Source organism: Macaca nemestrina, chromosome 13 (genome assembly GCF_043159975.1).
Source record: "Macaca nemestrina isolate mMacNem1 chromosome 13, mMacNem.hap1, whole genome shotgun sequence".
NCBI lineage: Eukaryota > Metazoa > Chordata > Mammalia > Primates > Cercopithecidae > Macaca > Macaca nemestrina.
Window position 1 is genome coordinate 55,160,491 of NC_092137.1, and position 27,093 is coordinate 55,187,583.

The 27,093-nt window shown below is 41.6% G+C and overlaps 1 protein-coding gene and 1 non-coding gene across 11 annotated transcripts in view; both read left to right on the forward strand.

Annotated features, from left to right (window-relative positions):
• LOC105465044 (EMAP like 6) overlaps positions 1-27,093 on the forward strand; it is a 257,059-nt gene that overhangs the window by 118,308 nt on the left and 111,658 nt on the right. For 7 of the 10 annotated variants that reach the window (XR_011611730.1, XR_011611731.1, XM_011713242.3 and 4 more), the window contains 5 exons: positions 8,724-8,925; positions 12,748-12,885; positions 14,823-15,079; positions 18,872-19,084; positions 25,057-25,224. Coding sequence is in view for 8 of the 10 variants with exons in the window: in XM_011713242.3 (XP_011711544.2) it covers positions 8,724-8,925; positions 12,748-12,885; positions 14,823-15,079; positions 18,872-19,084; positions 25,057-25,224 (978 nt within the window). In the remaining 2 variants the exon portion in view is untranslated. Of the gene's footprint in view, positions 1-8,723; positions 8,926-12,747; positions 12,886-12,915; positions 13,386-14,822; positions 15,080-18,871; positions 19,085-25,056; positions 25,225-27,093 lie in introns of those variants that run through there. The other 3 variants (XM_071076695.1, XM_071076694.1, XM_071076698.1) reach the window with 3 other exon arrangements.
• LOC112423727 (U7 small nuclear RNA) lies at positions 15,150-15,211 on the forward strand. Its single transcript, XR_003014288.1, has one exon. It is a non-coding gene; the product is annotated as a U7 small nuclear RNA (small nuclear RNA).

A 27,093-nucleotide genomic window follows, 5' to 3' on the forward strand; every position in this document is an offset into this window, starting at 1 on the left:
GTTACATTCTTAGCTATTGTCTGTTTCCATAAAGGTAAGGATCTTTGTTCACTGATGCCTCCCACCCACTTAGGATGTGCCTAGTGTGTGCTGGAGTCCTGGAAGTAGCTGTCAGGTAAATGAAAAGTGTCGTAGGACTGGAGGGTGGAGCCTTGTGGAAGAGCGCAAGTGATGAGGACGCAGAAGGAGCAGATAACTTGGTTTCTTTGTGTCAACCTGTGACACCGTAAGCTTGCACTCCAAGGGCCAGCTACAGGAGGTCTTAGAGGTTTAGGGAGGCATGTGGCATGATCGGATCTCCACTTAGTTCTCCTGCCCCAGAGCAGAGAGCAGACTGGGGCGGTATAGGATCGGAGGTGGGAGCCCAGGTGGTGGTTCCGCAGTGTTCATGCTTATTACTGTTTTTATTCCTCAGAGTACCGTGATGGTCAGATAGTCTCGCAGCTCTCAACCAGGAGTGATTTTTGGACATTTGACATTGTCTGGAGACATTTTTGATTGTCGCAACTGCAGAGTTGCGACTGGCATCTGTGGATAGAGGCCAGGGATGTTGCTAAAAGTATTACAATGGACAGGAGAGTCACCACAACAAAGAATTACCCGGCCCCAAATGTTGATAGTATTGTTGTCAAGAACCCTTGCAGAGAACATCCAAAAGACCAACTCTCAAACCTGAGAACACCCTTGTTTACGATAGAAGCAAAATAAGCACATCCTATTCTCCGGTCCCGCAGGTGGCTCCATTACTCACCTCTTGATTCCTTGCGACTGTCACAGCTCTCCCTGTGTGCCCACTGCTTTTCTTTGGGCATGTCCTTCAGCCTCACTGTTCTGCTGAGAAGGTGGAGGAACACTGCAGAGGCCCGTGCCTCAGGAGCTGGAGATGGATTGGCAGCCAGGAGACGTGGTGGCGTTGTGTGCTCAGGTTCCATGTGTGACATGGTGTCTGGGCTGCTGGCCTGGCTTGCTGTGTAGTAATTCCTCTGTAAATACCCCTCCTGAGCCAGCCTTATGTAAAAGCTAGCCTGGATGGGTTCCCTCCCTGGGTGGAAGGCCATGGGCTTGGCTGTGTGTTCTCATCTTCTGATGTCTCACTGGGCTTTGTGGATCTTTCACAGTTCCTGTGGCTATAGGATTTTGAATCCTGTGGAGTGGGTTTTGAAATAAGCAGAGATTTTGTAAAAAGAAACCTTCCATATGAATTCTGCTGGAGATTCTCAGGCAGGGAGCCTTTGTGAACAGGAGCAGCAGGTCATAGGCAGTCCGCACCGAGGATGACCTGCAGCCCCAGCCCTGCGACTCTTCCAGCTCAGGACCAGTGCTGAATGCCCACTCTGTGGTGGCCTTTGTGGTACATGCTCTACACACAGGATCCCATTTAATCCTCAAACTCCCCTGGGGGTCCCCTGCAGGGAGGCTTCTCAGGCTGAGATCTGGGCAGTCACACGGGCCCCATGCTCACGAGGGCCCTGTGGTTGGTTGCATGCTTTGCTGTCACTTCCTTGGAATTCTTAATCATTTTTTAGCAAGGGGCCCCACACTTCTGTTTGGTTCCGGGCTCTGAAATCATCGGTGTTTATGAATCCCTGGGGAGATGTATGTCTTTCCTCCTGCATTTCTTTCACATTTCCAAAGTCTGTCTTCAGCATTACCGTTAGAACATCAGAAGCCCCCACAAGGCCTAGAGCTCCTGTGCCCAGGCTCCAGGCTCCCTACGTGGACTCAGCCACCCCTTCCTGAGGGGCTGCAAGGGCAGGGGGCTTTGAAGGCCTCTGCTGTCTTTTCCACATCCTCTCGCAATACTCCCTCTTAAGTCTGGGTGAAATTACTGTTCCTCTCTCTCTTGTTCTTACTACCTTTTACCTTTCGCACTCAAGGCATTCCCTGGTTTTGCATCCTTAATAAAGTTAGGTTTATAGGGGACAGCTACAACCTTGTCTTGTTTCACCTTCAGTACTATGTCCGGGGCATACATTCACAGAGACAGGAAATAACTTTGTGGGGAAGGGTATTAATGCCACACTTGTACTGCCTGAATCCTCATTTTTTTTCCCCTATTGCTTGCTTGCTCTGTGACTTGAGGCAAGTAACACAAACTTTCTATACTGTCATTTCCTCATCAGTTCAGCATGTATTTACTAGCCCCATCGAGGGCCCGGCGATGTCCATGGGGTTAATGATGACACCACCTTCTAAGCACGCACAAGCATTCACGGGCACGGGGCTCGGTTATGTTGGTGAGGATCCTTACTGCCCACCTGCAGGGCTTGCTTGTTAAAGTCAACTTCTTGGAGATGACACTGTCTTCGTCATCATTTGTTCATCGTCCTTGGGCTTTCCCATCCAGTGGGGTAGAGTTTGTCAGCATGTGACTGACGAACCACGGCGTTAGAATCAGCTGGGGACCTGCGGGGCACTCTGAATTTTCAACAGTCTGACATGCGAGAACATACTAGCTGGAGAACGGCTTGAGCAGGCGGTGGTTCTCAGCCCTGGGGAATTAAAAGTAATGAAGTCTTGGTCTGCTCCAGACCAACTGGGAGGAATATCTGGGAGGGGCGCAAGCGTCTGTATCTTTTAAATGCTCTCTCTGTGGATTCTGGTGTACACCGAGGGTTGGGAACAACTGTGCCTGGCCCTTTACCATATCAGGCCTTGGAACACGGGTTTTAAGAACACTATTAAGTACTAGTCTCTCCCTGCTTTCAGTTTTCCCCTTTTGGACCAAATAATTGGGAGAAAAGGCCATTTTCTTCCCCAAATGATTTGTTCTCTTTGTGTACTGGAACATAGCCTTTTCCTCTGCGAGTCTGCAGTGGCAGCAGATCAAAATTATAGCAAATGACAAAAACTAAGTTGTAACATAAGGCAGAGTAAGACTCTAGGAAAGGTCCATGGGGCACTTCATAGTTCCTGGCACTGCCACCTTACAGGGCTCGGATGTGACCGCACGTACAGCAAGTTGTTCTGTGTTGAGATGTAAACTTAAAAAGATCCTGGCACAAAACCCTGTGGGTTAAAATAATAGCATAACATATTGATTCATTCCTCAGTGCCAGACACTGGCTCAAGTGTTGTTGCATTGAGTTCTCACAATGCTATGAAGTGTGAGTGCTAATATCTCCACTTTACAGATGGAGGAACTAGCAATATGAATGACTAAATATCTTACCATGTCACACAGCTGGGAAGGGCTGGTATATAAATCCAGTTCATATCTTTAACTGTTGAAAATAAACTCGTGGTAGAAAATAAGCAATGTCCCTTAGTAATGAGGTCTGATTTGATACAGACTAGAGCTCCCCATGGCCAAGCTTCAGGACTATAGCAGAGGGGTTTGAAAGGATGCTGTCTATATTCTCTGGTCTGAATATAAAATCAGGGCCACGGACTGGTGAGAATTTGCTCTTGGCATTAAAGGATTTTTTGGTTTAGATGGGTGGTTTGCTCTCTACTGCCATCTGCTGACTCTCTGTACCAAGCACAGGCCCAAGTTCCACGTTTCTCATCACAAGTGGCACAGGGCATGGTGTCCAAATGTGGACACCTCATCTGTGTGGTAAAACGCCTTCAGTTCATACCATCAAAAGTAACAATGATGTGTATTTCTCCAGAAAAGAGAACTTCTGTGGTTTTAAATGATTAGGATGGTTTCTCCTGTTTCTCTTAACTACTGTTGGGTTTGTAACCATATTCCAAATACTAGCTTATGTTTCTCTGACTCCCAGAGCAGAATATAAGGGAGTATAAGACAGCTTCGTTGCCTTGGCCAGCCCAACTGGGACATCATGATTACCTTTCTGTTCTCTGGGTTTGTGTCAGAAGTAAAAACCTAAGCCTGGATAGACAGGAGAATTGAATTAATGCCAGAACTTTGTGCCATTCACCAAGGTCTCACCAGAAGGTTCCCAGAAGAGACTGTGTGGTTCTCTTTACCACTCTTGCATGTGGAAGAACAATTAGGTTTAAAAAGGGTGGAAATGGGATGTTATTAGGAAACATGAATATGGCTTTTGACCCACCGATGTCTTCCTTTTTAAAATGGTTATCTTAGGAATGAGAGTGACCTGGTATTGTACATATCGCCTCGTGGACATATCCCGTGAGGTTGACTTGTCTGATGTGACAAAAGACAATTGATGTGTTTAAAGAACTGAGTACTTATGGAGAGACCCCGTTGCTTTCTGAGAGAAAATGTTCACAGCTCATAAAGTTGATATTGCAAGCAATGAAAATGTAGCAACTCCTTCTCTGGTTCTCTTCCCTTCCACCCATATGTAGCCAGAAATAATCCTTGCTAAGCTTCGCCCTTATGTTGGTTAGTTCAGTGGAACCCTTTTTCAAATGAACCCTTTTTCAAATGAAATCGGAGATGGTGAGGTGCCGAGGGAAATACAGCAGTGGGCTCCTCAGACTCCCGCCTCTTGCTGTCCAATTTCCTGGCTCTCTCCTTGCCAGGACCCTGGCACTCCTCTGAGGAATGCAAGAGCTCCCTGGATGTGGTCTGAAAAACACTGAGTGCCGTGTGACTTGACTGGTTCATTAGTCTGGACTGAGTTGGAAGGTTCGTCTTTGTTTCTGAGCCTCTTAAACTTGTTTACAAGAGAGGATATATAGCTATATATTGAATGTCAACATTTAATTCCAAGTCATGGGTGGTTATAATAATCTTTTTTCCTTGATGAATTTGTTCCCCCAAATAAGGTTAAAAAATAGCAGGACAATAAATACAGTAAAAAAGTAGTTTATTTAGTTTTTGCTCATGTAGGAATATCATTAACTCTTTCCTTCCTGATAATGCTGAAGAGTACAGCATTAAACCCTTTCTGTAATAAAGCATAAATGTATGCTTGACCAAATAAAGCTTCGGGTCCTAGGGAGGAATTCAAGTCATTTGGCCTTGAGAGACCAGACATGCTGTTGGAGGCCTTGGGAGAATGGGTGTGTTCATGCTTACAGTGAATCCATGGATTCCAGGCCTGCCTGTAAAAGGGCCATTGTCTTTAAAACAATCAATGGCATTATAAAAGGGCTATGATCTGAATATTTAATGACAGTTAAAATATATAACATATCACTTAGATGTAATGTATGTGTCTATGTGTGTATACAGTGTATGTGTATATAGGTACACATACACATTTGCATCACTTTAGTTGGTTTTTGATGCATGGATATCTGCTTACATATGTTTGGCCCTTTTTAAAATGTAATCTTCATTAGGGCAGGAGCCTGTCTTGTTCACTGTTAAGCTCCAGTGTCAGGCACAGAGTAGTGCTGAATGAAAATTTCTGGAATAAAGGAATGAATATATCCCTTCTTTGAATGTTCTTACTGAGTAACAGGGGTAGTATCTTTTATTTCTTGGCATCTCCAAGGACTCAAATGTTTGATTCTGATGTTTTATTTCATTTGCTCAGTAATTCTTTATTGAGTGTCTACAACGTGACAGTCACTGTGCCCAGATACTGAGGATATAGCAGTAAATAAAACTGATAAAACTCTCTTCACAGACCTTTCTATTCTACTGAGAGGAAGCAGACAATAAATACAGTAAAAGTAGATTGTTTTTTGCTGATGTTGAAATACCACTGACTCTCCTTTCCTGATGATGGCGAAGAGCAAAGCATTAAACCCTTTGTGTAATAAAACTAGATGATGCAAGGCCTGCTGGGGAGACAACTAATTCAGCCCCTCCTGCCAATCCCCTGCAGGAACTGAGAAAAACACCGGGGAGGAAACGGGAATATGTTGACTCACGAGTGGTAATGAAACCCCAAAAAGGGTAGGAAAGAGATCAGGACAAAGAGGGGAGCCAGTGGCAACAGGATTGTGGGAGCAAGGCCGTATGGTTCTCTGCAGCTGAGCTGCATGCCCTGTCAGCTTGCAATGACATCCTGACTGCTTTTACCATACATCTGCCCTTCCCATCCTTGAAAGCCCATCCTGATGTTTGCAGTGGAGGATTTCAAGTAATTGATCCTGAACTAGTGTTGCCAAGGTGTCTGTACTCCTCCCGGCGGGAATAATGCATCTGCCTGTGTGCTTTCTCCCGCCATTTCAAGACCTGTAGCAGTGAATTCAGAGCAAGGAATAAGGACAGTTATCTCATGTATTTGTTGAAAGCCTTATGCCTTGAAAAACTACTTTCTCTTAATAAATGCATTATCTCATTGGATCCTCTCAAGACCACAGTGAGGTGATTAAGATGAAGATTATAGTTAGGGTGTCCATATACCCCAAATTACCCCTTCTGTTGTCCCAGCATCCCAACTGGCTTAGTATTTGTCTTGGGTTTTTTTTTTTTTTTTTTTTTTTTTTAAAAGACAATCTTGCTCTGTTGCCCAGGCTGGAGTACAATGGCGCAATCTCAGGTCACTGCAACCTCCGCCTCCCAGACTCATGCCATTCTCGTGCCTCAGCCACCTGGGTAGCTGGGAATACAGGTGCATGCCACCACGTCCAGCTAATTTTTCTATTTTTAGTAGAGACGAGGTTTCACCATGTTGGCCAGGCTGGTCTCAAGCTTCTGGCCTCAAGCGATCTGCCTGCCTCAGCCTCCCAAAGTGTTGGGATTACAGGCATGAACCACCAGGCCTGGCCTTTTTTTTTTTTAATAGACTTTGTTTTTTAGGGCAGTTTAGGTTCAGAACAAAATTGAGAATGTATACAGACTTACCATATACCCCTTCCTACCCACAACACACATACATAGCTTCCCTCAGTATCAGTGTCCCCCACCAGAGTGGTATATTTGTTCCAGGGGTTGAATCTACCTTGACATGTCATTATCACCCAGAGGCCGTAGTTCACGTTAGAGTTCGCTCTTGGTGGTGTACGTTCTGTGGGTTTTGACAAATGTGTAATGACATGTCTCTACCATTATAGTATCCCACAGGATAGTTTCCCTGCCCTAAAAATCCTCCATACTCTGCCTGTTCATCACTCTGCCTATTCATCTCTCTGCCGCAGATTTTTAATTTTGCAGTAAACAGTTTTTAGACTTTTATAATTGAAAATATTTTGATAGAACTATTTAGTAGGTCTTTCAACATAGGAAAGCTATTCCTTAGTCAAGTACTTTAAAATATTGTGTAAATTTAGTTTTAGAGTCTCTTAAAGGCATTCTAATTGGAATGACAGGTTACATAGTCACCATAATTATAGTCTACATCTTAAGGGGAGAAAAACTGGTCCCCAGCAAGGAGGAAACATTCCTGTGTCTAGCCAGCTGGGCCTAGAGCAGGAGTAGAGCCTGGGTCCTCGAGCTTCTGGTACTTTCTATCCCAGAGACACAGTGCCTGCTGGGGAGGCAGCAGGGAGCCCATCACATCCTGGCCTTGTTTTAAAGTAGTTAGGAAAGTGGTACTGCTTCGGTATTTCTAATTCAGATTAGAAAATTCGCTGCCTAAACAAACAACAAACCCGGTAAGGAACGGAACAGATTGCAAAAAAATCCAAGAGATTGAGACCAGGCAAGTGAGGACCTGCCTAGGGAGGATGAAATAGTACTACTGAGATGGAAGTGTGGACTTTAAAGGAGTACTATGCTTTTGGAGAAGAGGCTTTTGGAGAAGATTCCATAAATTAAGTCGGTGAAGAATAGTATTTTCATTGATAAATGTTTGATGGTATTTTGAGACTGAAATTGGAGTTTCATTTGCGTATTTCTGAGACACGATGCATCTGTTTATTCCATAGGATATATCTAGATTCTTATCAAATATGTATTAAACTTGTTTAATATGTTAATAATCTGTTCTGTAGTATCACCTACATATAATTTTAACACAGTGTTATTCCTAAAGGTTGAACTGATTCATCTTTCATAGCAAATCAGAAGGGCATTATTCTGAAGGTTAGGTTTTCATAAAGACCAATTTATCATCTTATACTTACTTTAAGATATAGTATTTAAAATATATTCTACTGTTGAAGGCCAGCCTGGGCAACACAGAGCAAGACCTCATCTCTACAAAAAAGAAGAAAATTAGCCTAGGCATGGTGTTGCACAGCTGTAGTCCCAGCTACTTGGGAGGGTGAGGCAGGAGGATCACTTTGAGCCTAGGAAGTTGAGGCTTCAGTGAGCTATTGTGCTACCATACTCCAGCCTGGGCAACAGAGTGAGACCCTGTCTCTAAAAAATAAAAACAAACAATCCTGCTGTAGAAACACATAGGTATCCTAAGTCTAGGAAAAGCAGCCGCTCTTTCACAGACTAGATCACAAGGGGTGGAGGAAACATCCAACACTTGTAAGAAAATAACACAGAATGGGCCAGACGTGATGGCTGATGCCTGTAATCCCAGCACTTTGGGAGGCCGAGGCAGGTAGATCATGAGGTCAGGAGATCGAGACCATCCTGGCTAACACGGTGAAACCCCATCTCCACTAAAAATACAAAAATTAGCTGGGCGTGGTGGTGCGCACCTGTAGTCCCCGCTACTCGGGAGGCTGAGGTAGGAGAATGGCATGAACCCGGGAGGCGGAGGCTGTGGAGAGCAGAGATCACGCCACTGCACTACAGTCTGGGTGACAGCAAGACTCCATCTCAAAAATAATAATAAAATAACACAGAATGGTGGCAGCGTTGATTCTCTGCCTCCAGGAGTCCTTAAGATGTGTCACATTTGATGCTATCTTGGTTAAAGGGCATTTACTTTAGGTTTTGTGTGTGTATGAATAGCGTGAAGATTTGCTTCTGTTTTACTTATTTTTGTCAGGCCTCTCTATCCGGAGCGTGTGCTGGAAAGCAGACCGCCTTCTAGCAGGGACCCAGGACAGTGAGATATTTGAAGTGATTGTGCGAGAGCGAGACAAGCCGATGTTGATCCTGCAGGGCCACTGCGAGGGTGAGCTCTGGGCTCTGGCCCTGCACCCCAAGAAACCTCTGGCTGTGACAGGCAGCGATGACCGCTCTGTCAGGTGAGGCCCCACTGCTGTCACCTCTCTAACTTGAGACGGATTTATTTTCCCAAATTTGCTTATTAATAGAAGGGTAAAGTGCAGAATAGAACCACACAGTTTCCAAATGAAACGTTAAGACCTTTAGCCCAACAAGTGGGTTTTTGGCATTTTGCTGCTGCTATTGTCTTTCTTGGCTGCATCTTAAACCATGGAAATGATTTTTAGAAGTGAAAAATACTTGAATACTGGTGAGGCTGGCTTCCAGTTCTTTCTATTTGAAGATTTACGAGCTAAGCACACTCATCTGTGATGAAACCATATTGTCCCCTCGTGCCTTTGGTCTTCTGCAGGGGCTGCATGGAGATTGTACTATTTGGTTAGAGACTCTCTCATTCATCATCATTAGAACTTAAATTCTGATTCTCAAAATTGTCTTTAGCACATGAGTAAACTATTATTTTTTTTTAAAGTCTCAGATGAAATTTTGAACCACATCATCATGTCAAAGAATCATGGGGCCTCAGAAAATAGTTTACTCAGAGCCTCCAGCTTTCTTGCTGTGGATCATTTTATTCTTTTGAGAGCGCACTGGCTAAAACGAGCACAATGACTTATGATTCCAGTGTTTTTGTACCTATTAAAGGAATGAACATACAACTTAAAGGTTTGAGATGTAGAATATTACCCCAATTTCAGTATTTTATTACTTAATGCTGAGCTTTAGATATGATCAACGACAAACAGGCCAGAAAGAGGGAGAGTGTGAGAGGAACAGACTGATCAATCGATTGAATGGCTACTGCCTCTGGGTTTTAATGGCTCAAATAGAACAATGTAAACTGGACTAAAGCTCACTACTTCCCATCTCCCTTATTCTGTATGTTTATGAGTCTAATTAAAATACAGTTAGTGTAGTCATTCATTCTATTTTTTCCATCTCTACCAAGCATGAAAACCTCATTGATCTAAAAATCAGTGAGAACAGCTAAAACAACTATTGTTGTCTCCTTGTGTGGCATAAACGGTTATTTGGTTTATACTTCACTTTACTCACTTCCTCCTTTTCTGTTTTTCTCTTTATCTTAGTCTTGAGTTTTCCCACTTATTCAGACACCTGTGAAACTCATTCATACCCATCCAGAAGAAGTGATTTCAAGGAAGTCCTTCACTTTTATATTTTAGCAATTGTTGAGTCTCAGAATTGCAAACATCCCTGAGGAGCCCTGACTGCCAGAATCTTATTCTCTTTAGCCATTAATTTGACTAGAATCTGTAATGCATTTTTATACAAAGTATTAAAATTTAGGAAGGCTGAAAGTCATAATTTCTGGAGAAAGATGAGCATAGTGACTTTAGAAGGATAGTACCATTTACTGAGTGATGGTTTCTTTACTAGTAAAGCAAGGGTTACATTACTTAAAATAGTACAAGGTTGAAACAGCATGAGATCATGCATAATGGATGAGGTATTGAGAACCTACTCAGCTTGGGCAGGTCAGGGTAGCTCACGCCTGTAATCCCAGCACTTTGGGAAGCCAAGGCGGGCAGATCACGAGGTGAAACCCCGTCTCTACTAAAAATACTAAAAAAAAAAATTAGCCGGGCTTGGTGGTGAGCGCCTGTAGTCCCACCTACTTGGGAGGCTGAGGCAGGAGAACGGCGTGAACCCGGGAGGCGGAGCTTGTGGTGAGCCGAGATCGCGCCACTGCACTCCAGTCTGGACGACAGAGCGAGACTATGTCTCAAAAAAAGAAACAAAAGAACGTGGCTGGGTGCAGTGGCTCACGCCTGTAATCCCAGCACTTTGGAAGGCCGAGGCGGGCGGATCACGAAGTCAGGAGATCGAGACCATCCTCGCTAACACGGTGAAACCCCATCTCTACTAAAAATACAGAAAAATTTGCTGGGCGTGGTGGTGGGCGCCTGTAGTCCCAGCTACTCAGGAGGCTGAGGCGGGAGAATGGCGTGAACCTGGGAAGCGGAGCTTGCAGTGAGCCGAGATCGCGCCACTGCACTCCAGCCTGGGCGACAGACCGAGACTCCGTCTCAAAAAAAAAAAAGAAAAGAAAAAAAAAAAAAAACGTACTCAGCTCAAGGCTGCACAGTACAGGCTGCCTAAGGACTAGTAAGCTATTTACTGTGCAGCTCAGCATCATAAGGGATGTGCCCCATCCCTTCTGATGGCGGAATGCTTTGAGAGAAACCGTGCTGCGTGTGACTTATTCTTGTCTATCTGTTGCAGAGCTCAGTCTGCCAGACACTAGTTTGTGTTAAGAGAAGATTATCCTTAGAAAAGCACTAATTGATGGAAGTCAGATACCACAATTGCAACCAACATGTAAAGCCTTATTTGTATCTTCAGATGTTTCATTCGGGTTCACTCACTTTGGGGTGCCTGGATTTAGGTGTTGTGGAGATGGGAACGCATGCTGAAAGCTGTGTTTGAGCTGCACTTGCCCCTTGTTTGCCACTTCTCCAGCAGTGACGGTGCTCACTGGCCAGGAGTCCTGTGAAGTGTCCACCCCCATAAAAGTGGACCCATTCACTTGGGCGCCCAGGGAGCTTGTGAGGAGCAACAGCGGGGATATCATTCGCTCTTCTTCATCTCGGACACATTTTCTTCCTAGGAAGGCCAACAAATGCAACATATATTTCAATCTGTGTGTGCTGAAATAACTGTTACCGGAAAGCACTTCTATATATTTACATACATGTATAGTTACATTGATTATGTATACTGATATGTAGATATATATTTATATTGAGAGATATATATTTATGTTGATATATATTTATATTGAGAGAGAGATATATATTGATATATGATTTTTTTTTTTTTAGGCAGGGCCTTGCTCTTATTTCCCAGGCCGGAGTGTAGTAGTGTCATCATAGCTCACTGCAACCTCGAACTCCTAGGCTCAAGCTATTTTCCCACCTCAGCCTCCCAAGTTGCTGGGATTACAGGCATGCCTCACTACACCCAGCTATTTTTTAAATTTTTTGTAGAGCTAGAGTCTCACTACGTTGCTCAGGCTGGTCTCGAACTCCTGAGCTCAAGTGATCTTTCCTGCCATGGCCTCCCAAAGTGCTGGGATTATAGGCATGAACCACTGTGTTTGGTGCGTACTTTTTAAAAAGCTAATAATAATGGCATCTTATCCTATAAGTACTTTTTAACATGTGTGTGTGATGAACAACCCTTGGTATACATAAAGGACAACTTTTAATTTCCGAAGTGAAAGTAATATTTTGTATGAAGTAATATTGGTTTTTTTTTGGTGGAGGGAAACAGGGCCTTGTACGTCACCCATGCTGGAGTGCAGTGGCAGGATCAGCCTTAAACTTCTGGACTCAAGTGATCCTCCTGCTTGTGCCCCCCAAGTACCTGGGACTGCAGGCATGCACTACCACATCCAGTTAATTTTTGCATTTTTTGTAGAGTCTGTGTCTCATTATATTGCCCAGACTAGTCTTGAACTCCTGGGCTCAAGTGATCCTCCTGCCATGGCCTCTCAAAGTGCTGGGATTACAGGCATGAGCCATCATGCCCAGCTTTAATTTTTTTTTTTTTTTTTTTTTTGTTCTGTGAATCTCAAAATCTTTGGAAATGTTATCTCATTTTATAATTTGTGTTGGTTTCCTTCAAATAATGAAAATGACCCAAAGATGCACTAAAACACCTTTCCAGACTCTCTGACAGGCCATGATGAAGGGCTGTGGTGTGAAGTTCTTGTCTTTTCTTGTTTCTGTTGGTGTGGTGAGCAGGCCTTCTTGCCTTGGGCTGGCCGATGACCATGGGAAGTTGGTTTTGTTTTGTTTTGACTTCGTTCTTGTGCCTAGGCTGTGGAGCCTGGCCGATCATGCCTTGATCGCCCGCTGTAACATGGAGGAGGCGGTTCGCAGTGTAGCTTTCAGCCCCGACGGATCTCAGCTGGCCCTGGGCATGAAGGACGGCTCTTTCATTGTTCTCCGAGTCAGGCACGTACTGATGTTGAAATGGTATTTAGAAATGCTCTTGTGTTGAATGTTACAATTTTCCTGGTTAATACATGCCAGGACCTTAGGAAAAATCCATTTACCCATTCAAGTAGGAATACTGTAGATCTATGATTCCCTGTCTGTAATTCCAAAGTCCTAACACTCTGAAAATACAAAATTATTTGATAATTTGGCAGCATAGTCTAACCCAGCAAACTGATGTGAGGTTGCTTATAATCTAGTACTCTCTTAGTAGGAATAATCATGCATCATGTGACTTGCTGCAAAATTACTGTGTTTAATACAGATTGCTGCCCCAGCCCCCAGTGGGGATGTTACATGATATATTGTGTATGAATCTTTCTAAAATCTAATGAATAATGAATTCCCAAGCACATCTAATTCCAAGGGTTTCAGATAAAAGACTGTGGGCTTTGTAGTAAGCCAAGAAAAGAGGAAGAAAGAGTAAAGCAGCATCCAGCAGCACCAGATGTTTAGAGGTGAGCTTTAGTAAAAGATTTCTCTACCCGTAATTGATATTAAAATGGAATATTTCCTATTTACTAACATCCTATATAATTTTTACTGGAGAAAATTATGACCCACCCTTGTAATTCCTCTGAATGCATTTGTTGTTCTCTGGACTCGCATGCTTTGTAATTACAGAAAAGAAATACAGCTGTAAATTAAATATTGCCCGCTTTGCACAGAGAATTCTCCATAGCTTTGATTGGAGAATGGTCTTAGCACAGTTTATTATACTACATTCTCACTACCAGATTTCTTTTTTGATGGACTTCTCAAGCCTCCTAACACAAACACACACATATTTCCAGGCACTTATTTTATGACATTATAGTACACTATAATGCTATTAATAAATGATAGCAGGTATGAGGGACTGTTATGTAGAACGGTTATTTGGAATTCTTTATGCATTCAGTTTTTTTGGAGTTGATGAAGCCATCTTTACTGGCTCAGGGGACCTGCTAGTCGTCATAATCCTGTCTCACAGTTGTAGGAAGAAAACAACCCCAGTGAGCTTTCAAATGTGAGCAGAAATTCTTAAAAGAATCTGGTCAGAAACAAAACAAAATATTCCATTGACTCACTGTATTCATGACTGAAATGTTTTAAATGATTACATCACAATTTAACATTTAAAAAGGTAATTTTCTTCAGCTGCTTTTTTGACTAGCTCTTTTTGTGACAAGTATCAAGCTTAACAGTCACTAGTTTCTTAAAGTATAAAAAAGATGATTTGTTTATGTTAACCTTGATATATTCTACCTTTCTCCATGGCGTATTTTTAAAACAATTTGACAAACCCCAACTTTTGAAACAAAAATTTTAGGGAAAAATAATACGTAGTTAAACATGAAAGCAAATATGCATTTCTTTTATAAACTTTAAAAATTGATACATAATACACATATTTTCAGGGTACATGTAATTGCATACATTCATATAGTTTGTGAAGATCAGATCAATGTAATTGGGCTATCCATCCCTTTAAATATTTTTTTTATGCTAGAGACATTTGAATTATTTTCTCCAATTTGGAAATATATGATAGATTATTATAACCTATAGTTACTCCACTGATCTATCAAATGCTAGATCTTACTTCTTCTGTCAAACTGTGGTTTGTACCCATTAATCAACCTCTCTTCATCACAAATATGCACTTTATTAAATTTTTTGTTTTTACTTTGGAAGCCCAAAATATCATTTAAACAGTTTGTTATTTTCCTATTTCCTAAAATGCCATAAATCTTAAATAATACCATTTTATACATTTCCTCAAAAGTTAATCCTTTAATTCCTGCAGGTTTGGTTCTCTTTCAACACACTTCTTTTTCTGACACATATATTTTAAAACTTGGATTTTCTGCTTGTGGATTTGCTGCTTATCATTTTGCTTTTTATTCTTACAGAGATATGACAGAAGTAGTTCACATCAAAGATCGAAAAGAAGTCATTCATGAAATGAAATTTTCTCCAGATGGTTCTTACCTTGCAGTGGGATCCAATGATGGCCCAGTAGATGTCTATGCTGTTGCCCAGAGGTATAAGAAAATTGGAGAATGCAGCAAGTCCCTTAGTTTCATCACGCACATTGACTGGTCCTTGGATAGTAAATACTTACAAACTAATGATGGTGCAGGAGAACGATTGTTCTACAAAATGCCATGTAAGTCATGTGGAGGCCTTGGATGTTTCTGAAAAGCAAAATTTTGAACCAGGTGAAGCAAATACAGGACAAGTGTCATGGCTGTTTTCGAATTTGTAAAGCAGGTTTTCTGGTTTTTGCTGGAAAGCCCCCCCCCCACCTCAGGGCAAGGAATGTTTTCTGTCACAAGATCACAAATCACAAACACTCAAAGGAAAGGTTGATGAGTTAGAACATGTTAAACTAAAAATTAGTGCACAATAAGGGATACCATGAATGAAATTTACAGACAAGGCATAGACTAGGCATAAATTCTTGCCATTGTTATAATGGACAAAAGATATATATCTAGAATATACAAAGAATGCCTAAGGATAAGGGCAAGGGGAAAAAAAAAACTAGAAAAATAGGCAAATCTCAAATAACCAATAAACAACTAGGAATCAGGGAAATGATAATTAAAACAACAGTAAAGTACCATTTTACACTATTTAGATTGGCAAAAGTCTGATGGCGAGAAGAGGGGAAATGAAACCACGTATACTGCTGGTGAGAACATGCACCAAGGCATGTGCACAAGGATGTTTGTTCTAGCAGTGTTTGTAATAGCCAAAAATGAGACACAATGCCTAAATGTTGATCAGCATGAGGAGAGTTAAGTTAAATGTGGTGTAGTCACATAATGGAATACTTCAAAGAACTTGAAAAAATTAAACTAGAGCTACTTGCATCAGTATGGATATATCTCAAAAATATGCTGAGCAGACAAAAGAAAGTTGTAGAATGATATATAGAATGTATGGTCATTTATATAAACTTTTAGCACATGAAAAAATTCTGTGTTGTTAATGACCATATACATATGTAGTAAATGTTTTAACAATGCGTGGGAATGACAGATACCTCATTCAGGGTGTTGGTTACCCTGAGAAGCAGAGATGATCTTGGAAAGAATAACCCAGTGGGGCCAGGCATGGTGGCTCATGCCTGTAATCCTAGCACTTTTGGAGGCTGTGGTGGGTGAATCACTTGAGGTCAGGAGTTCGAAACTAACCTGGCCAACATGGTGAAGCCCCATCTCTGCTAAAAATACAAAAAAATTAGCCAGGCATGATGGCGGGCACCTGTAATTCCAGCTACTTGGGAGGCTAAGGCAGCAGAATTGCTTGAATCTGGGAAGTGGAGGTTGCAGCGAGCTGAGATCGCACCACTGCACTCCAGCCTGGGCAACGGAGCGAGACTCCATCTCTAAAATAAATAAATAAATAAATAAATAAATGATAAAAATAAATAAATAAATTTAGAAAAACAGCCCAGTGAATTTTAACTCTGAAACATTTTCTTTCTTTCTTTTTTTTTTTTTTTGAGACAGAGTCTCACTCTGTCACCCAGGCTGGAGCGCAGTGGCCGGATCTCAGCTCACTGCAAGCTCCGCCTCTCGGGTTCACGCCATTCTCCTGCCTCAGACTCCCGAGTAGCTGGGACTACAGGCGCCCGCCACCATGCCCGGCTAATTTTTTGTATTTTTTAGTAGAGACGGGGTGTCATCGTGTTAGCCAGGATGGTCTCGATCTCCTGACATTGTGATCCACCCGTCTCGGCCTCCCAAAGTGCTGGGATTACAGAAACATTTTCTTTAAAATTCTACTGTGATAAAGACGTAATGTTAAGATGTTTTGAAGCTGTGTGGTACAACACTTGTACACTACAGTAGTCTGTATAATTTTCTGTATGCTTTAAGTATTTCATAAATTTTTAAAATAGAGAAAATCTGAAACAACTGTAGAACCAACTTTCAAGTATTTGGATGTTCGTGACCTGTTTAGTTCATTAACCAAGTCTTTTGCTTTATCTATTATTTCTTCTTTCTTCCTGTTCTTTGCCCATTTCATTGTTCATTAATATGTACCTAAAAAGTTGAATAAATGGTGATAATGCAAAATAATCATAATGCTTCTGTCAGTGCCTTGAACGCACAGTTCTGCAGCAGGGTTGGAAATGAATGAAAATGAAGTGGAGGTATCATCCATGGGTTTCAGCTTGTCAGGCAATAATACTCCCATCGTAACACAGATACCCAGGGATAGTCGGCTACATTATCATTAGGAAAACTGGTTTCTGCCAGAATAGAAAAGAACAGTCTATTGAAACTTTACAAGGAATGGCCCTGGGAGAATTAGAAACTCTGAGATCAGCTTAGAACTCCAACACAACATTTCAAGATTTAAGTCTTCAAAGATTTGAGGATCATAGTCCTTATTTACTTTGATTGTTTTAGTCCGGATCTGTGTTCTTCATAATTGGAATCTCTTATTGGTTATTTGGTGAAATGTGCCCACTGGGATTTTTTAAATGCTATTTTTGTGACCCTACCATAACTTTTGTAAGAGATTCATCTGACTTACATAATACTCATTTACTAACATTTAGTTTGTATAATACCAAAATAAATGTCATAGATAAGACTCTGCCTTATCAAATTCTTCAGTGTACCATTGGTGAGGTATGTATTTCTTTGTTTTTCTTTGCTTGATATTACTTTTTAATATATTTTTTGTATGTGAAAAAATATTAAACACGTGTTTATCATTTGCAATAACAAAATACCATCCTGTTCAGGGGTGGCATCATAATTTACTTCATCACTCTCCTATTATTGGGTATTTGAGCTTATTTCTAGTTTCTTTGTTGGTCCAGTTGTTGGCATTCCAAATGCCTTTGTACTGGTGGAATTTCCTCTCCTGAGTTACTGCCTAGGACTGTATTCTCCAAGGCAAGAACACTAGGTCAAAGACTGTGTTCCAACTACAAACGTTTTTATTTTGTTGTCTCTTTAATGAACTTTTATGTAATGCTGTGTTACAGTCCAGAATTTTAAGGTGCCAGTTTGATAATGCACCAGTGTTATATAAGGGCATTTATTCTCACTGATTCTTTATTTTGAAAATATTTATTTTGAGAGAGAAATTAGGTAATATGCTTAATTGCTTTGATTTTGAGTTTTAAAATTGTGTGTAGCTAGACACTTACCCAAATGTATGTTTGTTTCCTCCTCTGCATGCTCTCTGGGGAACATCCCTGACCTGCTATGGTGGGAACTGGGTACTGGGCCGTCCACATTTGGGAATATACCCAGCACAATGGTTGGGATTATTTTCCCCAGTGAATTACATTTTATTTCATCATAATCTTGTAGATTTTCAGTGTCTAGTACTTACAAATTTAAATAATAATCACTAATTTTTTTCATTAATCTACTGAGCCTGAATTTTTAAAACATCACTTCTGAGCATCCTTAAATTATGAAAAATAGAAGCTCAGGATGGACTTTGGCTAAGTTTTTAAAACCTGGCAAAGCATTGGTGACTAAACATGATAATACATGATAAGTCTTTTCATCAATAATACAAAGCATAATACCATCTGTATCTAGGTAATTAAGTCATTGTTAGTAGCTTGAGACATTACATTTAGTATGATAATCATTTTCTTTTTAAATTTTTTCATACATTCGTATATTATGGGTACATGTAAAATATTGTGACATGCATAGAATTTGTGTAGCGATCAGGTCAGGATATTTAGGGATGCATCACCTGAATGTTTCATCATTTTCTTTTTATGTCTGAGTTTTGAGTATGGGCTTTCTTTAAACCATGCAAAAAAGAAAAAATCACAAATGGAATAAAGAGATTAGAACATGTAGTTTTCTTTATCTACAAACTTTTTTTAAAATTTCAGATCTTTATAAAAAATGAATAAATTAGAATAAGCTTTTTATTTAAATGTAATGTTAATATTGATTATTTTCAGCGGGAAAGTCTTTAACAAGTAAAGAAGAAATTAAAGGAATTCCTTGGGCTTCCTGGACATGTGTGAAAGGCCCTGAAGTGAGTGGAATTTGGCCCAAATACACTGAGGTTACTGACATCAACTCAGTGGATGCGAATTACAACAGCTCAGTGTTGGTGTCTGGAGATGATTTTGGACTTGTTAAATTGTTTAGATTTCCTTGTCTCAAGAGAGGTAAGGCCAAAAGAGATGTTTCATTTCATAAAGATTTACTCTAAATTGAATATAGTACAATTAAGGCTGATCTTCCTGGTGTCTATTCCAGTACACTGTTTATTTTATCTTGTATATTCATATTTACTCTCTTTTTTTATTTTATTTTTGAGACGGAGTCTTGCTCTGTCGCCCAGGCTGGAGTGCAGTAGCACGATCTTGGCTCACTGCAACCTCCGCCTCCTGGGTTCACGCCATTCTCCTGCCTCAGCTTCCCGAGTAGCTGGGACTATAGGCGCTCGCCACTACACCCAGCTAATTTTTTGTGTTCTTTAGTAGAGACGGGGTTTCACTGTGTTAGCCAGGATGGTCTCAATCTCCTGACCTGGTGATCTGCCCGTCTCGGCCTCCCGAAGTGCTGGGATTACAGGCATGAGCCACCGTGCCCGGCCCATATTTACTCTTAAATAATTTTAAATAGATTATGTTGTTGATGTCTTCTACTTTTGACATCCTAAGATATGCAGTTTTGCAAATTTAAGTCAGAATTTGCTAATAGAGTTCTTACCATATTGCGATTTGTAAGCCTTGTTTCATGTTTCAAACAAGTGATATTTATGTAAATATTCATAGTTTATATATAGTCCGTTAAAATGTTGTAACTAAAATTCTTTTATGATTCAGAGCTATTGTGCTTATACATGGAAAAGCAAAGGAAATCCTTTCAGACATAATTAAAATCTGACCACGGTTGTTGTGGTGATAATAGTTTATGAACCTCTCGTCATAGCAGTAATTTTACAAAGCAAGTTTACATAACTGGTGAAATTTTTGAGAGAAGTTTGATTCAAAACAACCCTCTTTTGCCCTCGTGTTTTGTTGTTGTTTTGTTTTGTTAAAATTGTTTGACTTCAATTATGTGGCACACTCAAGCTTTGTAGAAGGTGATGAATTAACCATGTAATGACCTCTTCTTCCTTTGCAAGTTTAGGCAAAGCCATATTCAGGCTCTTCTGAGACTCCTCAACTGTGCCTGAAAATCTGATCTTAGAAAAGTAATCAACAGGGACATGCTACTGCCTGAAAACTCTTTCACTTGAACAATTTTTAGATTAAGCACAGAAAGGGATTGAAAAATGCAATCAGAAAGTCATTTTCAGCTAACTGGCAGCTTTGAAGCAGTGACAATTATGGTACAAATGGAACATAAAATGCATAGCAAGACACCATCGCTGAAACATCACAAAATGACCATCCGTTTAAAATGCGCAAGGCACAGAATTACCTCAACATGCGCAGTTCATACTCTTCTTTTTCCCCACGAGAGCCCTTTGAGTAACAGGGCATAGCTTGTTAGATTGAGTCGTATACTTGCAAGGGGCAAGTTAGGCCTCTAAGAAATTATCTGGGAATTCAGAATTGAGAGGAAACAACATTGGGGTCAGTGGCAACACTACTGGTCTCCAGTGTCAGAACTTGAGAATAAACATAACTCAATGAGAATTGATATCCTATATATCCTAAGTCTTGTAAGGTGTGCTTGGGTCTGGAAAATAGCAATGGAAATGTGAATCTATTATTAGAACAGAAAGGGTGTGTTGTGTTAGTCTATTCTTACATTGCTGTAAAAAAGTACCTGAGACTTGGTAATTTATAAAGAAAAGAGGTTTAATTGGCTCACGGTTCTGTAGGTTGTACAGGAAGCATGATGCTGGCATTTGCTCGGCACCTGGGGGCGCCTCAGGAAACTTACCATCACAGCAGAAGGTGAGGGGGAGAAGGCACATCATATGGCCAGAGCAGGAGCAAGAGGGAGCTAGAGGAGGGTGCCCCACGCTTTTAAACAACCAGATCCCGTGAAAATTTGTTCACTGTTATGAGGACAGCACCAAGAGAATGATGCTAACCCATTCATGAGAAATTCACCCCCATAATCCAGTTACCTTATACCAGGCCCCACCTCCCATTCTGGGGATTACAGTTCAACATGAGGTTTGAACAAGGACACATATCCAAACTATGTTAGAGAGGGGGAGTAGTGCTGTCAAAATGAGTCACCATTACATAAAAAACAACTCTTTGGATAATGGCACACAGAGGGCATCTGCATGAATGAGGAGAGATGGACAGCCAGATGACAGTGGGTGAGAGTTGCAAAACTCACCTCCGCAACCCACAAACGCATGCATGTCGTCATAGCAAATGGACTTGTGTTTTACTTTTCATGACACATGGCTTATAAATTTTATAATTTGCCTCTGAGACATTCAGGCTTTTGTGTCCTTTTTGTGCCAAAACTAGTGAGGAAGTGAATAAAAGAGAGGGAATTGTTGATGGGACTAATTGCAGTTGGTGGGATGTATCTGTCTATAATTTAGGTGACAAGCGACAAGTATTCCCCGTACGTTTTGAACCTGTAAACAGCCAGATATGAACAGGTGCTGATGACCATGAGCAGTTGTGGGAAATGACCAAACATTATTGTTTTCCATTGTGATTTTTAAAAACTCCCAACCAACTTAATTTGACTTGTTTGCAATTATGTGTGTTTAACATTCAGTTGCACAGTAATTAGATATAAGTGTTCTGCAGTTAATGAAAATGACTGCTACTGGTATTATGTTTACGTAGCCAAACCAATTTGTTTTTCTCATTTTGACAGTTTTCACATCTTAAAATAATTAGGATCAATACTGACAGCTTTCTCTGATACCACTTAGACTATATCCTGTTTGACCATCACCACACAGACCCTGAAATGATGTAAAATCCAAGGTCTTGCTCAATGACATTTGCCATGTCCTAATAGCCTTGGTACTCACCCCTACTCCAAGGGGAGACTCAGAGGCTCTCCGTGTTCCACCTGGTGCACCCTTTCCATTCCTTCTTTGCATTATACCTCAGCAACCCATGAAAGTATCCATGTCCTCATAGCAAATGGACTTGTGTTGTACATTTTATGACACATGGCTTATAGACATAGAGGTGGCTTGCACAGCCACCTCCCATGATGAGTGTCCTGAATGTTAAGACTTGAGTTGTGGAAATCTTGGATCTTGGATCTTGGACGGGCCAGTGCTGGCCTTCCATATGTCATGGATAAGCTCGATGCAGTGCAGGGACAGGAAGGCCAGTGTGGCTAGAACATAGTGCACAAGCGGAAGAATTGTGTACTGTGACACTGGAGAGGGTGACAGGGCTGTGTCGTAAAGGGCCCCCTGGCCACTACTAGAAATCAGAGTCATCTTCTAAGTGCAGTGAAAAACTATGGACGGTTTTACATGGAGTGATATAACCAATCTAAGTTTTTGAGACTGTTTTGATATTTTGTGGAATGGTTAGGAAAAGGGAGGTTTCAAGTAGAGAAGTTATTGCAAGAGTCCAGGTAGGAGATGATGTGGCTTGGACAAAGGTATTAGGAAGAGATACAGAGAGGTGGTCAGGCTTAGGAAACAGTTTCAAGGCAGAGCTGAGGGTCTTACAGATGGATTGGATATGAGAATAGAGGGAAAGAAAGTAATCAAGGATGACTTCTAAGTTTCAGACTTGAGCATTGGGGCGAGTGGTAGCAGCATTTACAGAGCTGGGAAAATGAGAAAAAAGATGTTTGTCTCTGGGAGTACACATAAGGGGAAGGGAAACGTCTCGGTCTGTTTTCCCTGTTGTAAGTTAGGGGTCCGTATTGGGCACCCAGGTGGACATGGCACACAGCTGCCAGTGCTCCAGGGAGACTTCGGGACCGGAGATGAGCACTTGGCAGTCAAATTGACAGCACTTTAAAGCCACAAGGGAGGAGGTTGATAGAGAAGAGATGAGAGCTGAGGCTGAGCCCTCCTGTGGTGCAGAGGACAAAGGGAGGTCTGGTGGAGTCATTCAGTGTACCGAGGAAAGCCTTTTCGTTTATTCAAGAAGTGTTTGTTAAATGCTGTTCTAGGGGATGGAGATAGGCCAGTGAGGAAAACAAGCACAAATCCCTGCCCTCATGGAACTTTTGTTCTACTGAAGGTCCACAGTTAATATGCAAGAAAATATAAACATAATTTGATTGTGAGAAATGCTATGAAGAAAAAGAAAGCAAACAGTGGGAGCAGAGAATGCTGGAGTTGGGCAGTGTAGTGTTCTAAATAAGTTGGTCAAAGAGGGGCTTGCTGTTACGGTTTTATTTGACTTAGAACCTGAAGGAGAATGAAGGATCCAGCCGTTCAGATATCTAGGGAGAGAGCACTTCAGACAGAGGAAATGGCAAAGGCCTAGAAGCAGAGAATACCTAGCATGTTTGGGGAATAGCAAAGAGACCAGTGTGCCTGGAGCAGAGTGAGTGAGGGGGAGAGAGGGCAGAAAGAAAAGATCACAGAGATAAGGCCTAAGTATTAATGACACTAATGCTTTTGCAGATTCTAGTTCCAGACTACAAAGGCTATACTAATTATCTATTGCTGCATAACCAGTTATCCTCCAAACTTAAAAGTGTAAATGCACAAACACTTATTATATCATGGTTTTTGTGAGTCAAGGTTTCCCAAGAAGCACAGCTGGGTGATTCCAATTCAGGGTCTCTCGTGAGGTTGCAGTCATGTGAAGGCTAGACCAAGGCCAGAGGATTCACTTCTTCCAAGATGGCTCACTCATGTGGCTCTTGGCAGGAGGCCTCAGTTCCTGCTACATGAGCCTCTCCATAGATTGCTCCAGTGTGCTTATGACATGGCATATAGAGATCCAAGAGAGACAGCAAGGAAGAATCTGCAGTACCTTTTATAACCTCCTCTTAGATGTTACCTTCACTTTTGCCATATTCTGTTCATTTTGCATCAGAGAATTTGTGGACATATTTTTAAACCTCTACAAAAGAGATAGGCTAATTGATCTGTGAGGAAGGTATAAAGGTCAAGGAAGCAAAGAAGAGGCCAACACGTTAAGATCTAAAGAGAGACGGGAAGCGTATACCCTGCTCCCCAATTACTCAATCATCAGCCAACATTTCCAACTCACCTTAGTTGGAGCCAGTTTGACTTTATTACCAAACTGATTTAGGTAACTGTTCGAAGTAGGCAAGTTTGCTTTTGAGACCCAATGCTTCCTTTCCCTTCTGCAGCAGAATTCCCGTAATTTTTTTCAGAGCCCCTAATATAATGGGGCTTACCTGGTCAGAGCATGCTCTCAAAAAATGTATGAGCATGACATGTAGCAGCAATTTTCACCTTCTTACAAATCATTGCCTCTCCAGTGGACATGTGAAATTTAAACATGTGGTAGTTGAACAGATGGCCTCCCCCAACCCTAATAAAAGGGACTTCATTTGAGAAACTGTAAGAAATAGAATGTTTTTGAAGAGAAGTTGGGGTGTTTGACCTCTTGAAATCTCCTGTGGACTTTGGGGTTCCAGGCCTCCATGTAAGATGGACCCTGCTTATTACTCGAGTGCCTCGATGCTGCTGTGTATTGAGCATATGCTGAAGGCTTTACTACTGTAGTTCAACCACAAATATCACTTCAAGTAGCTTTTTCTATTGCACTCACTACCTGGGGTTAGTGTTCACCGAGTAAAGCAATCAATTTAAGGAGGGAAAAATGATTCTCGAAACTCTATGTCTACATGACTCTAAACAGTAATTTTATTTCCATAGAATTATTTTGTTTCCCTGTTGCAAAGGATTGCCTGTTTTATCTTGTATTTAAATAAGAATGTGTAAGATGTTCGTTCTCTATCATTTATTTTCAGAATCCGTGAAGCAGTAGGCATTATTTGGAACAGGTTCAGATGTGTCTTTAGCCACAGGGCTTAAATTTTAAGACCTATTTTTAGCTTACTGCATATTGGAATAATGGAGATACCTTTTGAAGCATTTGCTTATTTGTTACAATATGTAAGACTGAACTTCATTTTCAGATACATTTAAAGATTTTGCTCCTTAACATGAACAGGAGGGGGGTTGTTTTAAACTAATGAACTCTTCCTTTTTCGTAACTAATCCTCTCAAAAAATATTCTTTCAGGAGCCAAATTTAGAAAGTATGTGGGCCATTCTGCACATGTCACAAACGTCCGCTGGTCCCATGACTTTCAGTGGGTGTTGAGCACAGGAGGGGCTGATCACTCAGTTTTCCAGTGGAGGTTTATTCCAGAAGGTGTCAGCAACGGCATGCTGGAAACTGCACCCCAAGGTGAACCCAGCAGTAATTTCTTAACATCATTTTATTTTCCAATAAGCATTTCAAAGAATGATCCAATATGTATCCTATAGGTAAGGAGTTTAAGCAATTTTGGAAAATTGATTTCTGTCATCTTAAAATTTTAAGAAAAGGAAAAACTTTAAAGATTAATATGGGTCAGTTGGATAATTTTCTTTGAAGGATGTTGCTATACCAAATGCAAGTTGAGCAGGACGTCAGCAACGTGACATCTGCAATGTCAGAATAGGAAGCTCCTGACTCTCCCTCCAAATACTTGATTTGCAGGTCAGTTCCCTCTGAGAGAAAGTCATACAAGTTGAGACACTCCTACCCGCCAGGCAACTGAGAAAACATCCACAGCGGGTAGGTAGGAAAAGCTGAGCACTGCTTCATGAAATCAGGACAGGAATCCCCACCACCTAACCTCTCCCGTGGAGAGAAGGGTTTGGACCTCACACATAGTGCCCTAACTCTAGGTTCCCCATGGATTGGCTCTTAATTTACCAAGTCTGGGAGTGGAGAGCTTTAGACATTTGGGAGTCTCTAGACCATGGGAAAGAAGCCTCGGTTTGACACAAGTGCTCAAACCTTCCAGGGCCTTCATCGCCTGGAGCAGTTCTGACAAGGGGCTTAAAAAATGCAGCCCAGTTTCTACCTAGAAGGGGTTTATGACACATTTCTGGAGGCTACTTGGCAGCCTGGATTCTAACCAATATGCAACAGGGAGTTAGAGGGGGAGACACACATTAGGCCAGCTGGCAGCCTAAGAAACAGGCTGTTACCTCTGAGCCTCCTCCCATGACTCATCCCAGCAATAACTCCAGGTCTAATAATATCCTCTGGAAGGAGTTTGTCCACACATTGAGCTCCCCAACTTTTATAGCTTCCACTCGAGGAACCGCATCCTAAACCTCCCACTTCTGGGAGCAGAGGGGACGAAGTATATGAGTGTCTATCTAGACCGTAGAGAAAAGTGGCAGTTTTATATGGACTTGTAGGTACTTCCAGCGGCTTCTTCCCTTAGGAGCAGTGATGAGAAGGTGCTCTAATAGTGCAGCTCCTCATTTCTCCCCAGATGGGGTTTATACCATGCGTTGAATGCCCAACTTTTACCCCTGCCTCCCAGAGGACTCCATCCTAAACCTCTTAGCTCTGGGAGCAGAAGGGACTAGGAATATTCTAGTCTTCCTATATCACAGAACAAAGATGTGGTCTTAAATGGGTTTACAAACACTTCCAGGAGCTACATCCCCTTGGAGGAGTGCAGAAAAAAGTTGGGAATGTGCAACTCCCGTTTTTTTGTCCAGAAGGGGCTTACAGCACACACTTCCAATGCTACCTGATGACCTGCCATCTAATGACTTCCATCAGGGAGCTAACAGGGCGAGCATGTAATAGCCTTCCAGCAGCCAGAGCTCAGCACATGAGCCTTTGCTCTGGCTCACCCCAGTAATAAATCTAAGCTTACCCGTACTTCCTGGAAAAAGTTTGGTCAGACACCAAGTGCCGCACCTTCCATAGCTCCCACCTGTCTCCTTAGTGAACTAGCTCTAGAAATTGACAGGGCTTCGCATTCCTGAGTGGACTTAAACCACAGAAAATGAAGAGGTAGAGGTACAATGGGCCCACTTCAGGAGTTATCTCCCCAGGATTGGAGGATACAGCCTAAATGTGAGTACAGGCATTTGTCACAGATTCTCTACCTGGCTTAGTGCAGAAAAAGTGAGCAGTAAATGACTGTGCTCAGCTTCACTGTGAAGACAGAAGGAATTGAAACACATAGCCCACCCTCCAACCCTTCTAGCTACCTATCAAGAGAGTCTGCTGTGTTCCACCTTTACAGTCTTGTGGTACCAACAG